This window comes from Marmota monax, unplaced genomic scaffold (assembly GCF_021218885.2).
Source record: "Marmota monax isolate L192 unplaced genomic scaffold, Marmota_monax_Labrador192_F-V1.1 WCK01_AAM20220418_F8-fsc00014, whole genome shotgun sequence".
Lineage (NCBI taxonomy): Eukaryota > Metazoa > Chordata > Mammalia > Rodentia > Sciuridae > Marmota > Marmota monax.
This window is the reverse complement of record NW_026695222.1, coordinates 10049303-10067133: the sequence shown is the minus strand read 5'-3', so window position 1 is coordinate 10067133 and position 17831 is coordinate 10049303. Positions and strand designations below refer to the sequence as shown.

At 48.7% G+C, this 17831-nt stretch overlaps 1 protein-coding gene across 1 annotated transcript; it reads right to left on the bottom strand.

Annotated features, from left to right (window-relative positions):
- Nucleotides 1-3548: 3548 nt before the first annotated feature.
- Avp (arginine vasopressin) lies at nt 3549-5423 on the bottom strand. The gene is made up of 3 exons (XM_046432982.2): nt 5272-5423; nt 3860-4061; nt 3549-3730 (listed from the first exon to the last, which is right to left on the bottom strand). Exons 1-3 carry the CDS (start codon nt 5389-5391, stop codon nt 3549-3551), a joined length of 504 nt encoding a protein of 167 aa, XP_046288938.1. The 5' UTR covers nt 5392-5423.
- Between the last annotated feature and the right edge of the window lie 12408 nt (nt 5424-17831).

Sequence of the window (17831 nt, the reverse complement as noted above, 5' to 3'; positions counted from 1 at the left end):
GAAGAAAATAAAAGGAAGGGCTGGGAGTGCAGCTCAGTGTGAGAGTCCTTGCCTAGCACCAGTGAGACCCTGGGTTCCATCTACAGCATCACACAAAAGAAAAGAAGAAATAGAAAAAGACCTGACAACAAAGAATGGGGCAATGTCATCCAAAGAGAAAACCAAAGAAATACAGGGGACAAATGTTGATATTGGGCAAAATATAATCAAGGAGAAAGATCATTAGGGACATCTGATTGCTACATGCAGGTAAAAACAACAACACATCAAAAAGATACTATGAGCACATCTGTATTTAGCAATGTGCCTGAAAATACAGATCAAGCAACAAGTGAGAGAACAATGACAAAGAAAGGAAAAACGGCTTTTTTTGGTTGTTGTTGCTATTGCTGGGGACAAACCCAGGGTTCATGCAGTCTCGGCAACTGCTCTACCACTGAGCAGCTTGCTCCACCACCAGCCAACAATTTATTTGGAGTGTTTCAACATACACTCACAAACATCAATCTGACAAAATGAGCAAAGATATACAAGACTTTAATAACACCATTTAAAACTTTGAACTAACAAATATCTAGAAAACATAGCGAAAAGCCAGACAATGTGTGATTTGGGAGAGGGGAACACATGAAATACAAAAATCCAACCATGGACAAGCCACCAAAGAAGGCAATTGGTACAGAACCGACACTGTACAGATGATGTTCTCAAATCTCAATGCTTAAAATTAAAGATGACAAAAGACGGCTGAAGAAAAGGCTCATGTGGCCACACTCTATACACCTATTTCAAAGAGCCCTTGGGTGAGCATGGTGATCTTCAGGATATCACCAAAGGTCAAAGGAGGAAAGCAGGACACAGAGGAAAGCATGCAGCTTTAGGTAAATAAGGGAAGGCAAGAAGTGCTTCTTTGATCTCTTCTGTGCTGGGAAGGGGACCAGGACCTGGTATATGCAGACCCTCTCCCACTGAGCACCACCTCCAGACTCTGCCTGCTTCTTAATAAGCTAAATATTGAACTTGAGAATGGTGAGAAATCAACAGAGAAAGCCCAAACATACATGAAGGAGAAACCCAAAATAACAAAGGACAGAAAACACTTAAATAAAACACAAACAAGAGCTAGAGATGGAGCTCAGAGGTAGAGCACAGGCCTAGCCCATGGGAGGCCCAGTGCCTGACACTGCAAAAACAGAAAACAGAAAAAGCAAACACACACACAAAAAAAAAAAAAAAAGAAAGAAAGAAAGAAAAAGAAAAAGGAAAAAGAAAAAAATTTTAAACATAAAATTATTATATAAAAATATTAAGGTAATCACGGATCTGGGGTTGTGGCTCAACAGTAGAGACTCATGAAGCATGTGCAAGGCCCTGGGTTTGATACTCAGCACCACATAAAAATAAATAAAATAAGGCACTGCATCCAACTATGATTAAAAAATAAATATTTTTTTTAAATATTAAGGTAATCAAATAGCCTTTGCTGAGACTCACCAAGATTTTTCTCCTTCTTTTTTTTAAACACTGGGTTTCACTAAGTTACCTAAATTGACCTCAAACCTTAGATCTTTCTGTTTCAGTCTCCCCAGCAGCTGTGATTAGAGGCAGCACCACCCTGCCCAATTGGGAGAATTTTAAAAAGATGCTCACATTTCAATTTTATGAACTCACAAGTGTGGAGACCTGGACACTTCTCCTTAACTCTTGACATGTGTCACATGCTGACAGAGCCCTTCTGTCCCTGGAGAGACTGAAGAGACAGAGCAAGAGCTACCTGACACTTGTGGATATTCCCCCCTGACTGACTCTGCAGCTGGGTCATGGGGCTCAGGAAAGGAAGCAACATGGAGCAAGTTGGCAGGGGGCAGAGGTGACTCCTTCTCAGAGGTAGGCGTGTGACTGTTCTGAAGACAGGTGGTAGAAAAGGAGTCTCTGGGACTGTGCCTAGGAAGAGGAGGGGTCTGAATCTCACTGTGAAACTGTCCCTAGTGCAGACACCACCACCAGGCATTAGATCCAGTACAGCCAAGCCACCTGCTCTTCTACCCTCTTCTGACTGGAGGTTAATAGATTCCTGTGAAGTCTAGCCCTGCCCTGGCCCTAGCCTACCTGGAGGCAGAGCCTCACAGAGAAGAAGCAGGGACAGGAGCTGGCCTATCCCCCACCCTACCCAGCTTCACCCAGTCTCGCTGAGTGCCTTCACTGCACAGGATGCCAGGGCCAAGTCAGGGGTGGGACACGGGAATCTCTGAGGAGACCACAAGAGAGCTTGAACTGGCCAGGGCACATCTGTCCAGGGCTGACCCAGGTTGAGCTGCTTGGGTCATAGGATTTGGCCAAAGTCTTGGGGGCAGGGGCAGCACTTAGAGTGATTTCTTTCTGCCTGGGATCCCTCCAGGCCTCAGTCTGGCAGACCATCCTCTGACAGAGGATCCCCAAGAAAATGCAACCTCCTGTGGCCCCCAGGCCTGGAGCAGGAGAGCCCAAGGAGGGGATACTGACAGCAGAGGGACAAAAAGAGAAAAGTAGGAGGTGAGAAGACACTGGAGACAAGTGGGAGATGGAGGGGCCTGAGAGAGAAGCCAGAGAGAGCCAAGGAGAAGGGAGGTGAGGGGACAGAAAGAAATGTAGGGGCAGAGGCAAAGTGCTGGTGACATCTTTGCCCTGATGTTGAGTGTGTCAAAGGGCAGTCAGATTGAGTGCACCTAAGTGTGTGGACACTTGTGCCTGTCTATCATCACGTCCCCTGTGTGTTTCTTTGGGCATCTGCGGTTCTGAATGTGCTTCTCAGGGAGCCATTTGGTTGTGGTCAAGAGTCACAGGCACGCCCATAGCAGTTGCTTTCCTCTTTCTCCGAGTGTGTGAATGGTGGTCTGGGGCTGTTTCTGTGCCGATAGTTTCTCAATGGGGTTTGCCTGCCACTCTGTGGAAAGTCCCTAATGGTGGGTCCACCTGCAGAGATAACAGGAGGACTTCTCCCTACTAGGATGAAGTAGATCTTGCATTGGGAATTGGGGACCTTCGTGTCCTAGTCTCCTGGAATGAAAATGGGTACTGATAGCTGCCCTTGGCTTGTCCCCTTCTGCCTTTCTCACTCTTCCTTCATTCTCTAGCTTCTGCGTCTCTCCGTTCATCTGCCTTCTCTGTCTCAGTCTCTCTTGCCCATCACGTCTTCTCCCTCCCTGCCTTTACTTCTTTGTCCCAATTGGAGAATCCCCAGCCCACCAACTCCAGGGTCATCCTTTGCCTCTAGCCTTTTCCCTCCGCCTTCCCCTAGGTGGCCCTGTCCTCTGTTTTCACATTTCCCTCTTCGGTTTCCAGGATCGCTTCCTCTATAGCATCTCTCCCTTCTTTGGGGTGGATCTGCCCTCGACCACGGCTGCAGGAACTGACTGGGTCGGGACCGGGGTCCGCGCCACACCCACTTTCCTCTTTCCTCCCGGGCCCAGAGACTGAGACAGACACTCTAGTGCATTTACAAAGATTTATTTTCGGTGCCACAGGGGCTGTCGCGGGAGGGCGGGGGCAGGGCGGCGGGAGGGATCGGCTCAGTCCGCGCCGGGCTTGGCGAGCTCGATGGGCTCGGCGGGCTCGGGCGCCCCCGCCAGCTGCAGCAGCCGCAGCAGCAGGGCCCCCGTGGGCCGGTCCAGCTGCGTGGCGTTGTTCCGGTCGCTGGCGCGGGCTCGGCGGCGAAAGCCCTCGCGGCACTCTGGGTCGCTCACACAGCTCTCTGCGGAAAAGGACAGTGTGAGCGCGGGCTCCCCGGGGCTGGGCACAGATCAGGGGCCTCGACCTCAGTGTCCGCCCCCCCCTCCCCCTGTCCCCGGAACCTCCCCGCCTGCCTCCTGAAAGCGCGCACCTTCGTTGCAGCAGATGCCGGCGGCCGCGCACCGGCCCCCGCTCCCACACGGCTTCTGGCCCGACTGGCAGGGCGACGGCAGGTAGTTCTCCTCCTGGCAGCGCAGCGCCTCAGCTGTGCCCACGAAGCAGCCCAGCTCGTCCCCGCAGCAGATGCTGGGCCCGAAGCAGCGACCTTTGCCCTCGGGGCCGCAGGGGAGGCACTGCGGGAAGGAAGAGGGTGAGCGGGAGAGGGCAAGCGGTGAGGACGGTGGAGGACCCCAAGAGGCAGATTCTGGGGTCCAGGGCTTGGGAGTGTGCGTGATACCATGGGAGCTGCAGGTGCCGGGGTGCTGTCTGTGCCTGACAGTGGTCAAGAGCGTGTGAGCAATCTACTAAACTCAGGTTTTCCGTGGACTGGAGACAGCTCTCAGTAATAGCTCTCACCGTCCTCCCCTGAGTTATGGGAGGGGCTATAGGAGCGGTTCGTCATCTTTCTCTTCTGCTCTGGGGTCATTGCAGTTGTGCACCCCTTAGTCATCTGCCCACCCCATCCTCATTCCAGACCTTCCTCCTGCCCCATTACTCAAGCTTGGTCCTTATGCCTTGTGGCCCTCTGGATCATCCAGAGCACATCGTGGCCCTTCATCCCATTTTCTGGCCTTGCCCTTGCAACCCACCACTAACCCTCAACAGGGGCAACTCTCTGGTCACCAAACTATGGCCAGTTAGGTGGGTGCCAGGGGTCTGAGCTCTAAAGGAGGGCAGGGACACCTGATTCCTCAAAAGGAGAAAAACCCATCTGCCCAGCCTCGCTTATTCTACAGTTCAACATGGAGCCACCTGTGACCTGGGTAGAATTGAGTATGGTGATCAAATTTCCATCAGCTCTGCCACAACTGGAATAGAAAGGAATCCGCTGAACACACAACACTAGAGAATTGGGCTAGACACCAAGCAGAACTTCCTTACAGGATGCTTGGATGGTCCTCCTTCTCAGGCCAGCTCAGATCAATGGCCATCTGTGTGTGGGGTCAACCACCTGTGGCTGAGAACAGCTGGTACTGGGTGGGGAAGGCCTGGGATTGCAGGTGGGACAGAGCCTCTGATCCTCCATCTAGTCTGGATGAGAGGACCCCACAGGCTCAGAGACCTCCCCACCACATTCTTCCTGATCCAGCCCCAAGCCCAGTTACTGGGGAAGCATCTCTTTCCTATGTCCCTTGTCTACTTAGGGTCTATGTCCAACAGCCCCTTCTGCTCCTCCCAACTTGCCCAGCAGCCTGGTCCCTTCTGACCTAGCCTGATGGCCCTCTGCCCAGCCTTGTCTCTCCCCTTAAGACTGGCTTCTCCCAAGGATTCCCTCCTTCCTAGCCCATACCATTCCTGGGGACTGCCCACTCCCAGCAGCCCTGAGATGGGCCATGGTGCTACCTGTCTCAGCTCCAGGTCGGACATGGCCCTCTTGCCACCCCTCGGGCAGTTCTGGAAGTAGCAAGCAGAGGTGAAGGCCAGCAGGCCGAGGAAGCAGGCGGGCAGCATGGTGTCGGGCATCCTGGCGCTCGCAGTACAGCACTGTGCAGAGCTGCTGGGCTGGCTGTGTGCTGCTGCCTTGGCAGGCTGCCTATTTATGTCTGCAGGTGTTCCTTCAGAGGCGATGTGACTGCCATCCCCCCTCCCCAGTGGCTCCCCAGGAGCCCTCAGCAACCAGGTCCCAAGCCATCAGCAGTGATTCATGTGTCTAGGGACACACGTGGGACTCAGTGCAGAAGATGGTGGAGGAGGGAGGCAGGCCACTGGAATGTCATTGGCCATAGTGTGACAGGAACTGCCGCAACTGTGACTACAACTCTCTAGTCTCTGGAAGAGGGACAAACTGGGGGTTACCCAGAGACCATCTGAGCACTCTGACTGCCCAGAGGAGACGGGGGTCAAAGGACCCCTTCCACTTAACACAGCCCTTATAGAGGGGAAAGAGAGGCCCAAGGGGCTGGTTTGCTGGGAGCAGGGTAAGGCTCCAGACAGGAGTGGTGATGCAGGGGACAATCACATTATCCCTGCAAAAGGACAAATTCCTGGGAACAACACAGCAAAGGTGGCCAGGTCAGAGGACTTGGGAAAGGGAATTCCTGTCTGCAACCTCTTGAGCAAGGCAGCCACAGTCATGGAGTCAAGGGAAGGTTACAGACCACAGGACATTGTTCTCTTGGTGATAGTGTGGGTGGCAATCTTCTGGGGGAAGCTCTGGACACTCCCACCACACCAAGACCCTACAGAGCAAGGTAAAGGGACTAAGACCCTGAGACTGTGGGCCTTGGTGTCAACTTAGTGACATGTCCCCCATCTCAGTCCTCCCAGTCAGGAACATGGGTTGGGGAGCTACTGTGGGGAGCAAGAACTCCAGAGTCTGTAAGGTCCACAGGTGCAAGGAGAGCCCCATGGGAACTGACAGCCTCCTGTTCCAACCCCCTCCAAGACCCTAGGGTAAGTTCCATGTCAGGCCAGGGTGGGAGTGGGATCCTAAGAACTCTGGGCCTCCAGTGAAGGGAAAGGAACCACACCAATGGACCCAGCCCAGGAAGAGAACTTTGTGTTCCTAATCTCAGGCTGGCAGATATAAAGGGGTTGAGGCCTCCCTTCCCCCACGCCACTGGAGTGCTGCCTGCTGCCCTGGTCTTGGGCCCAAGATGGCCACCATGGGTCTCAGGCTATGCACACTCCCCAGCTCTCCCAGCCCCCACAGGCTCTTGGCTGCTTCTTTAAGCACTTCAAGTAAACTCCAGGCGGTGGTGTGGAGTCCTCCTCCCCACTAAGTGTAGTCATGAGGGTGCTTCCCACACTCGGGACCCGCCAACAGAAATGACCCCTTAGAGTCTTGAAGAGACTTCAAGAGGAAGTGCTGAGCAGTTCTTATCTCAAGGACATGGGAAAGCACTGGAGCATCCTGATTTGGGCAGGTCACTGACTTCTCTGTGCCTCACTTTCCTCCAGTGTAAAGTAAGAAGAGCAGTAGCCACTGCACGGTGTTGTTGTGGGCACTGAATATTTAATATGCAAAAGCTTGAAAAAAAGTGCTTGTGCCATTGTGCAGTTAATTAATAGTAGTATTGTATTATGAATGGCATTCTTAAAAACACAAAAAATTTTTCCAGACAGAGCAGGTTTCTAAGTCACACCAGGAAGAACATTTTCATTCCACCTGTGCTGGAAACAAGCTGGGTTATAAACCATTGTCTATGGCTCTGTGGGTTGTAAGACAGGCCAAGGTCATGTGTGCCTGCCCCATACCTTACCCACTCTACCTTTTGGGTTCAGGTTACCATCTGAAAACACATGAAGCCAAACTGACTGAGGGGCATAAGCCCTGGGACTGGCCAGGACATCCCTGTTTCCTCAGCCATGCCTGTCAGGGTCATCATTCTTAGACTGATCTCACACACCAGACCCCATTGAAGACCCCAAACTCCTCCTAGGTACAAATAGATGCCAGAGAGCCTACTTCCCTCAATACCCAATACTCAGAGCCTTCAGTGAATGGGAAAAGTCTCTTTACTGTTGACTGATTACATTTCAAATATAGCATCTCACATGTCATATGGACCTCCCAGAAAATCCACATTCCTACTACACTTCCCTTGTAATTACACCTTCCAAAATGACTTTTCCACGCTTTCTGCAACCTTATATTCCCTATGCCTCAACTCCTGATGTTGATTCAGACATCTTTGAAGAAGGGAAGACAGCTCTTTAACCCCTCCCCATCACATGTACCCTCCCTCCACTGTCTCCGAAGGTTAGAGCAGCATGACCAGTTTGGTTGCAACTACACCCTTCTGAAACAAGTCATGTGGTTAATATGATGACCCTTCTATCTCAGAACAACTTTTTGTGTTCCCTTGAGTTAATGATTGCCTTTGTTTTTCATCTGTGGCCACCTGCCATACTAATCCACAAATCAACATATTCTTCAACTGCCATCAGTTGAGGTTTCCGCCCACACCAACCCACTGAAACTCTTCTTAGCAAGGTCATAAACTTGCTCCCAGATGTGGTAGGCAAGACTAGGTCCTCACTGTCCATATTCCCTGTGCAGCATTCAACATGGTTGTGCTGGCCCATTTCTAAAACACATTTTTTTTTTTTGCTCCAGTGAAACTACCCTTACCAGATTTTTCTTTCCTAACACTGGGCACTTCTTCCAGTGTCCTTTTCTGCCTCCTCCTTCTATATGTTCCATTATCCCAGGACTCAGTCATCCAATCCCTTTACTTTTCTTTTTTGAGGTGTTTTTATACACTTTATATAAGCTGATGATTCCCAAATCCTTATCTCCATCCTAGGTCTCTCTCCCAATTATCAGACTTACAGTCACTCAACTGCCCAATGACACCTCCCTATGGATATCCAACGGGCCTCTGAGACTTAACATAGTCAAACTGGGCTCTGGATTCTCTGCTGACCCCTGCATCTCCCAAGCTTCCCCAACTCTGCCATCAACCACCATCCCACCAGCTGCTCCTCCCACACCTGACTCTTACCCTACTCACCCTGCTCCTTCTCTTCCCTCACCCTTGTCAGTCCTACCTCTCACATGCATCACAACTCTGACTGCTTCTTGCCACTCCTGCTTTGGAAACTCCCAACCTGTCATTTTCTTGTTCTAGAGGGCTTTGCTCCCCTCACAATACTGGATTGGCTTAAATGACTTCTCTTAAGAGCAACCTTCCCTGACTCTCCTGTCCAGAGCATCCCTCACTCCCACCTGTCATTTTCTCACTTGGGTCTATGTTAATACATCGCATGGTACCTACAGTTTGCTGTTCATGATTTATCTTTTCTCTCCCACTCCCCCATCTCTTTACATATATGTCTGTATGGCCTTTATGAAAAACCCAAAGCAGAAAGAACTCCATCCTTCATGTTCAGTACTGTAGCCCCACTCCTAATAGTGTTTTCCACATGGGGGTTTTCAATACCTTATGGCAAGAAGGAAGGGTGGTAGGGAGAGAAGCCCTGAGTATCAACCTCAGGTCTCCAGGGAGTTGCTGGGTGACATTCAGCAAGTCACACATGTTCCCAAGCTTACTTCCTTGATGTAGTAACCCCACTTCCTACCTCACTGACATCTTATCGGAATCGCATAAGTGTGCCAAAAAGGTTAAGATTTTCTATGATCCTTTCATAACAAAATGTTGCAAGCCTCCCAGTAAAACCCCCAATCTCAGAATATTCTTTAAAGTAGTCCTTTATCCTTAGGCCAGGTGGTCTAAGAACAAGTATGGCAGGGTGGGCCTCATTTTCAAGTGGACTGTTCTGCTTTCAAATAGACAGCTTCCACTTTTTTCCATGTTCCAGTTGTCTTACCTGAGGACCCTGGGTCACTAAGGCACACAAATGCTCTGTATTTGTGCAGACCTAAACCGAGGAGAGCAAAAGTTGTAGAAGCCTGAGAACCACTTCTGCGTTAAAATGAGGAGGGCACCTTAAGCGGGGATAAATATTTGAGAAAAATGCTGGACCCGAGTCCCACAGGTATGGAACTGAAGAGGACAGATAGCTGTCCTCAGAGCACATCTCAAATAGACTGAAGAGAAACAAAGTAAAATCGGGTTGTGGGAAGGAGGAAAAAGATCGAAATATTTATCAACACTCTAAAGTGGATTGTTTTAAGGTTAAAAGAAATCAGAAGTTAAAAGTCCTTAGTAATTGTTAATATGCATTGCTGGGCACTATAGTGCATGCGTATAATCCCAAAGACTCAGGAAGCTGAGGCAAGAAGATCTCCCATTGGGGTTAGCCATAGCAATTTAGTTAGACACTGTCTTGAAATAAAACATAAATATGGGTGGAGGTCGTGGCTCAGAGCTAGAGTACTCACCAACCATGTGTGAGGCACTGGGTTCGATCCTCAGCACCACATAAAAATAAAAAAAGAAAGAAATATGTTTGCCTATAACTAAAAAATAAATATTAAAAAAAACATAAATAGCTCAGCTGTAACCCCTCTCCACCCGAATTCAATCCCCAGTGCCAGGAAGGAAAAGAAAATCTTAACAATAACCCAAGTTTAAAGCAAAATAAAGGAGAAAATGCACGTTTGGTAAAATCTTCTATATTGAAACCTTGTACAGTGGCGAATTGGTTGTATTCGGGAATTTTCATCAAAAAGCTGCAGATCCCGATGGCCAGGTCTGCTGCATTCCCTAGGGACCGGGGGCCCTGACCCTGCGGGTGGGGTCAGGTAGATGAGGACAGATGTTTCCTTTGCTGGACTGGGGAGGAGTCAGTCCTGTATTCATCCCTCTTCACCCAAAAGCAGCCACAGAAGGCGTCTCCTGGGCGGGGAGATTGGTACCGTTAGTCACTAGTTAAGACTAGAAAGTTTGAGGGCCTCGGGGACCTAACCCGCGGAAGCGCGGCGGCCGGGGTCGCTCACAAATTGTGGGGCGCAGCGCTGGCGCACGGCGTGCCTGACCCGCCGCCCTAATGAGGCGTTCTGTGCAGGTACCTCCGGGAGCCGCGGGATCGCGGGTCGGCGCCACTGGGAGCGCAGCGCCCGGAATCACTTAGCGCCATCAGTCGCGGGCGGGAGGGACCCACTTCGCTCACCGCCAAGGTGACCGCAGCATACGGTGCCAACTCCCCGATTCGCTGCGGCCCTGCACCCTCCCCAGCGGAGCGACCCTGAGCACCTGGCGGAGAAACGTGCGCAGAGCGGCCGCGAGGCCCCGGGCCTGGGGTACCAGAACTCGGACAAGGGATCCTGGACCCTGGCCGCCGCTGAGGTCCTACCGCAGCCCACCGGCCAGCGACCTCTCGAAGGGACTTGTGGCGGGGGGGGGGGGTGGCAAGAAGAGAGGCCACTGCGCAGCGAATGCTGCCCAGCATCGCCAGTGTCTTGGTTTGGGTACTGAGGTTCCTGGGTCGAGTAGCAGGAGAACACACCTGGCAAGATAAACAGCTGTGCAAATGTGTGAAGAAGCAGGATCCAAGCAAGCCAGCGTGTGTGAACGTCATGCAGGACATGCAGACTATAGAGTATGCTGAATCTCAGGCTGTAACAGTCTGCCCCAGCACTGAGTATGTTCCAGCCCTGTTCATTTTTCCTCCTTGAATCGCATAAAACCCCACGAGGCAAGAAGTATTTTTTACCCCATTCACAGACAGGAAACCAGAGAGAGAGAGAGAGAGATTGAGTCACTAGCCCAGGGATGCAAGATAATAAACAGCAGCCCTGGAAGTCAAACCATACAGTGCCTCAAAAAAAAAAAAAAAAAAAAAACAACCCTGACATTAAACCTTGAAAACCTTACCTATGTATGTATGTATGTATGTGCAGTGTTCATATTTAGTGGTGCTAGGATGGAACCCTGGGCTTCCAGCTAGTCTGCCACTGGGCTACATCCCAGTCCTCTTTTATTTTTTATTTTTTTAATTTTGAGGCACGGTCTCCCTAAATTGCCCAGTCTGACCTCCATCTGCTAAACTTTGGATCTTCCTGCCTCAGCCTCTGGAGTAGCTGGTACTACAGACAGGCACCACCACACTGGGCTCCCACAAGGACTTTTTTTTATTTATTAAGATTTAGAATTAGAGGTTAATGGTTCCAGGCCTGGCTTAGGATTCAGGAGTGTCATCCAGTGATTCCTTATTCCTTCCCTCTACATGTCTAAATGTCTCTCCCCATGTCAAGGGGGCAGTCACAAAATGGGTTCCCTCCCCAACCCTCTTCCTCCTCAGGGGAAAGAAACCCACCCAGTACCCTCACTCCCAAGTTCTCAAGGCTTGGCAGGAACCTGGCTGCTGAGCTCACACCCAGTCCATTGCCCTGATTGAGTTTGGCCAGTCAAGGTTCATCCCTTCTGGGTGCTCTTGCATGCCCCTGAGAAAATGGAGTTCTGATACTGAGGAAGAGGAAGAGGTGGCTGTGGATCCATAATTGGGCTCTAGGTTTGGCTCAGTGGTAGCGCTCTTGCTTTAGATATGTCTGTTAAAACTGTGGCAGGATTTTATCTTTTTTTTTTATTTGTAGCTGGACACAATACCTTTATTTATTTATTTTAATGCAGTGTTGAGGATCGAATCCAGTGCCTCACACATGCTAGGCAAGCACTCTATCACTGAGCTACAATCCCAGCCCCCGGATTTCATCTTTTATCCATTCTGAGAGTTCCTGCCCTTACAAAGCAGGCCTAACCAATTAACGTTTGCGGTGGGCTGACCTACTTGGACTCGTTTGCAAATATTTATCTTCTATGATACACACGTCTTTTTCCTTCTTTCCTGTCTCCTCTTCTTCCTCTTTCTCTTGATCCTCCTCCTCTTCTTCTTTGTACTGGAGATTGAACCCAGGGGGGCCTTTACCACTAAGCCACATCTCCAGCCATTTTATTTATTTATTTTGAGACAGGATCTCACTAAGTTGCTGAGGCTGGCCTCAAAGTTGCAATCCTTCTGGCTCAACCTCCTGAATCTCTGGGATTATAGGCAGATGCCATGGTGCCCAGCTTCTTTTTCCCTACCTTCAAATTCGTTGATGATCTTTTAATTTTATTTCTATTCTTTTGGTGGTTTAAACATTACTTGAGGCTAATCCATATTGCTATCTTCCTCCAAAGCGAGCAGGATTCCTTGAGATGTAAAGGAATTCCTTTCCTTCCACTATCCACTATATTGTTGTTAATATTCTAATTTTTTAAAACCTGTTTATAAGACCTCTTCATATTCAGTATCGCTATTAATGATTAAAACCACATTCATACTTCCTTTTAGATTTCTAAATGGAGAAAAAGTTTTTTTCCCAAATCAATAATTGCATTCTAAGCCCAGAGGCTGTGCTAACTTTCTCCTGTGGGAAGATTGTTTTTGGAACCAGTCTCCAGCAGGGGTGTCTACTTTAGATTTTTCTAATTCTAGAAAAATTCTTCTTTGTACTGGAGATTGAACCTATATATCAAAGACCTTTTCAAGACTTATATATCTAACCAAGAAAACTTACAAAGTAGGATAATGTAGAATAGCTAACATTTAACTGGGCTCTAGCAGTGTGTTCTTGGCATATACAAGTTACGCATATAGCTATATTATGACGTTTGATCACTACTTTCTTTATGTGAAACAGAGATACAATGAGGTTAAGCAAATTTCCTGAAGTGCCACAGCTAGCAAGGAACCCAATTGGGATCTAAACCTAGCATTCTTATTCCAAAGTGGCCCTGACAGGGATCATCATCCTTAGTTTTCAATGACTTCTCCCAGGGTTGTGATTTGCCATTCTGAAGGAAAATGGGTCTCCATCATACTCTAAATTTTGCCAAATTAGAGGGTCCAGCACAGTTGTACACACCTGTAATTCTACCTACTTGGGAGGCTAAAGCAGGGGAATCACAAGTTCAAAGCTATCCTGGGCAACTAGGCGAGACCCTGTCTCAAAAAATGAAAGAGCTAGGGATGTAGTTCAGTGGTAGAGTATTCCTTAGCCCCTGGATTTAATCCACAGTACAAAAAAAGTCATAAGTCTACTAACAAAATGTTAAATAAAATATGTTCTATCCTCCTTAACTTGACATGTATATTTTCATAAGGACCTGCAAGTCCAAGTTCAAGTTTGGAATTCCTTATCTGGAATTCCCATACCCTTTGGAGTTCTGCAGTAGGACTTGGCAGTTTGGGAGGGCTGACTTCTCCTTATAGCCTTGCTCTGTCCCCATCCCAAGCATCCCAGGCTGCATGATCAAGTTCTGCCCATACCTCAAGAACTGCCTCCCTCTTCCACTGCTCAGGCATGCATGAGGAAGCACCCACCCTGGGGAACAGAACCAGGGAAGAGGATGTCTCCAGCACTAGACACAATCATGGGAAAGTTAGGCAGGCCCTAGCTCACAGGGTACAGATTCTGGGGGGACTTATCCCAGTCCTTGCCCTAATGTGAATCAGAGCAGGCTCTCTAAGGCATGGAGACAGGGCAGGAGCCTCTCTTGTCTGGGTCTTAGGCATCACTGGAGCTTGAAACCCTCAAACCCTGAAGTCTCACAGTGACAAATCCAACTCTGCCAGAACTCTGCCATCGGTAGGCGCAGGACTCCAGTGACTTAGGGCTTCATTTCCACCTGCCGTCGGACACTGAGATCCACACCAGAATTCAAACATCAGATTCCTTGTCTTCTGCCCCTTCCTGTGTCACTGACCTTGAGTTCTTGGATCCAGAGTTGTGGAAAAGAACTTGGGCAAAATTTAAGTACAGGCAAAATTTTATTAGGATTTGAGCCAGACGGAGGATACCACCCCTCTGACCTGGGGGTCAGAGACCCCAGGCTGACTCAGGCAAAGAACAAAGGTGAACAGTTTTTATGCACCTATGGGGAAGACAGGAGCTTGTTCTCTCTATCTCATCACAGGTACAGGTGGGATTATAGTTACACCTGTGCTCTGTCATGCTTTTTCATGCGTTGTGTGACTTACTGCTATCTTGTCTCTACCTTGGGGAGGGTTTATTATGCTAATAAGGTAAAGGAACACTATTCCTCACATGTGTTCGCCTCTCACCACCTAGAGCTGCCTTTACCATCTGGAAAAGTGTCTAATATGATTATTTTGAGAGCTGGCATTTCTACTGACCTCATAAGAAGGCCAAGCTGACTCTCCCAGCTCCCTACCTCCTGGCATGTTCTCTCGCTCCCATAGCCTTGAAGACTAGTTCACTATGTAACTCCTACTTTTATGCTATGGCTGCTAACTGAGATGAAGAGCTAGCTTGACTCTATTATTCCCCCTGAGATCTTTTATCCCACAGTCCTTAAGAGAATCCTGTTTTTCATGGGGGTCCCTGACTGTGTCACCTGGACAATCTCACACATCCCTCACATGGTTGAAATTATGTCACCAGCCCTCTGCTCCTGGTTTCATATTCTGTATCAGGCTTTGGAAATTTGAGCAAAAGGAATGTACTGGAAGGTGATGGAGAGCTCAAGTTTAGGGGAAAGCTAGAGAACCAGGCTTGAAAATGATGGCTGCTGCAGGGCCCCAAAACATGAACCCAGGCTGTAACAGGAAATGTCATATGAAATGAATAAGTCAGAAGAAGGGTCTGGAGGGTCTTCATCCCACAGGGAATGGGTAAGGCTGGATAGGGCAGGGGAAGAAGTCAGGTGAAGATGTGGTCTCACCTGAGTTGACCCTCAGCATAATCCCACTGGGGTTTTTGAGTATAAGAGGTGCCAGAGAGTTCTCTACCCTGAAGCAAGAAGATTGTTTTTTTTTAAAAAACTAGGGATTGAACCCATGGGCATTTTATCCGTGAGCTACATCCACATTCCTTTTTTATTTTATTTTGAAATAGGGTCTTGCTAAGTTGCTGAGGCCAGCTTTGAATTTGAGATCCTCCTGTCACAGCTACCTGAGTTGCTGAGATTACAGGTGTGCACCACCATTCCTGGCAAGAGGGTTGATTTTTTTTAATATTTATTTTTCGATTGTAGTTGGACACAAAACCTTTATTTCATTTATTTATTCTTATGTGGTGCTGAGGACCGAACCCAGGGCCTCACACGGGCTAGGTGAGCACTCTACCGCTGAGCCACAACCCCAGCCCCAAGAGGGTTGATTTTTAAGGTATATATTTGTGTATTATTCAGTCATTGGCCAAAAAATCTGAGGAAGGAATCTCCCTTGATGAGATAGCTGCCATTGGCTGAGGACAGGTGATAGGAGAAAGGCCAGCTGTGAGCCATTAACAACCAATGTTCACACAACATCTGGGGAACAGGTGCCCCCAATAGTAGAGAAAAGAATCTGGGTGTACCATCTGGGTGTAGGGCCTGCTATGGATGCCTTCGGCAGGATCCCTCCACCCAGAGTCCTGTTCTGCTATCTATTTGCCTAGGTGTGGGCCATGTGCCCATCTCTTTAGTGTCTAAATAAACTCCCTCTGACTATAGTCGACGCAGAAGGGGTAATGCTCTGAAGGAAAATCAGGGTGAGATTACCAAGGGGAAAAGGATGTTTGTGGAGCTTCCGAATCAACTGAAATATTTTCTAAAATCAGAACCAGAATCCTATCTTTCCTGCCCACATCCCTACTGTTAGCAAAAGCAACCTCTTCTCTTCCCTCAGATGGATTTGTTACCCTAGAAATGCCTTACCCACATGGTTCCATCTTTTTGCCCTCCTAGTCTGTGTTCCTTTCATCATTACATGCACAGGACCCCAAAATAGACTGAACCCTAGGTTTTCAGTAAGTGACCAACTGAGCTTGTCCCAACATCACATCCCTCATGTTCCTCCCCATGTGCTGGCTGCCTGGAGCCAGACACCTGTGAAGGGATACAAATGACTAGCACAGGGACATTTCTGGCCTTTTCCCTGCCTTGTCTGTAAGGGGGATGTGACTTTGCCCTTCTGTTCTCCTTCTCCTTCCCTACCGCCTCAGGTGCAGTGGTCTAGGATGTTGTGGTGTTCCAGTTATTGCTGCTGGATAACAAACCACTCCCAAATGCAGTACACAGAACCACCACCATTTTATTATGCTCACAGATGCTAAAAGTCAGGACACCTTTTATCTGCTTCACAATGCCTGGGGGCTCCACTGGACAGAGTGAGTGGTCTAGGGCAGGAATCATCCAAAGACTTCTTCACTCACATGCCTGGGCACCTGGGCAGGAGTAACCTCAAAGGCTGGGCTCAGCTGAAACTATGAACTGGAGCACCTGCCTTCCCGTGGCCTTTCTGTGGGACTTGGGCTTCTGATAGCTTGGGGGTTGTGAGATAGTTGGATTCACTTTTTATTTTTTATTTTTTCCCTTTGGTGGTACTGGGGATTGAATCCAGGGGATACTCTACCCTGAGCTATATCTCCAGTCCCCCTTCTTCTTTTATGAGATAGGGTCTTCTTGTACTACCCAAGCTGGCCTAGAACTTGTGATCCTCCTGCCTCAGCCTCCCTAATCATTGGGATTACAGGAATGCAATACTATGCCAGGCTGGATTCACTCTTGAAGGCTTTGCACTGTGGCTCAGGTCTTCAGGAATGAACATTCTAGAGCTGAGTTCTGTGGCATGTGCCTGTAGTCCCAGCTACTCAGGAGGCCTAGGCAAGAGGTTCACTTGAGCTTAGGAATTCAAGACCATCAACAAAGCAAGAACCCCATCAGAGAGAGAGAGAGAGAGAGAGAGGGAGAGAGAGAGAGAATGTTCCAGCAGAAAACAAGGAAGAAGTGATGTGGCATCTTAAAACAATCTCAGAAAGCACACAGGGCCCATAGTGCCATATTCTGTTGGTTGGAACAGCCACATCTACCCAAGGTCAAGAGAAGGAACAGAGTTCATTTCTGACTAGGAAAATATGCCAGATAATTGGCAAACAATTTAAAATAATCATAGTGATGTGAAATCAGAAGAAAAGGAAACTAAGGTTCAGGACAGATTTTTCTAAAGAGCGTTGAAGATGCACACCTGCAATCCCAGTGACTTGAGGAGGCTGAGGCAGGAGGGTTGCAAGTTCCAGGGCAGTCTCAGCAACTTAGTGAGACCCTGTCTCAAAATTAAAAAAAATAAAAAAGCTTGGGGTTGTAGCTCAGTGGTAAAGCACCCCTGGGTTCAATCCCTAGTATTGCAAAAATACAAGAAAAGAAAAATAAATAAATAAAGAGGGGGCAAGCAGCTGTACAATGTAAGGAGACAAATGAAAGGGGTTAAGACTTTTTAAGTCTTATACAGACAGAGCTGGAGTAAGGTTGAGCCCAAGCCTATACCCTGGTTTTTCAGCCAAGGAAACTGAGGATGTGTACTGCTTATCGTCATTTCCATCATCTCATTATAGAAGGTCACCTCACCAAGGCCATTGCATGCATAAGCACGTGCCCTGGCATCTCATTTCCCCTGTTGCTCATGCTCCTCTTCCCCTCCTCAGTCCCAGGAGCCAGAGCTCCCCCAGCCTGAGCTCATCCTGTGAGTGGGAGGGAGGAAGGCAGGTGAAAGGGGTTCTCTCTGGAGGCTCC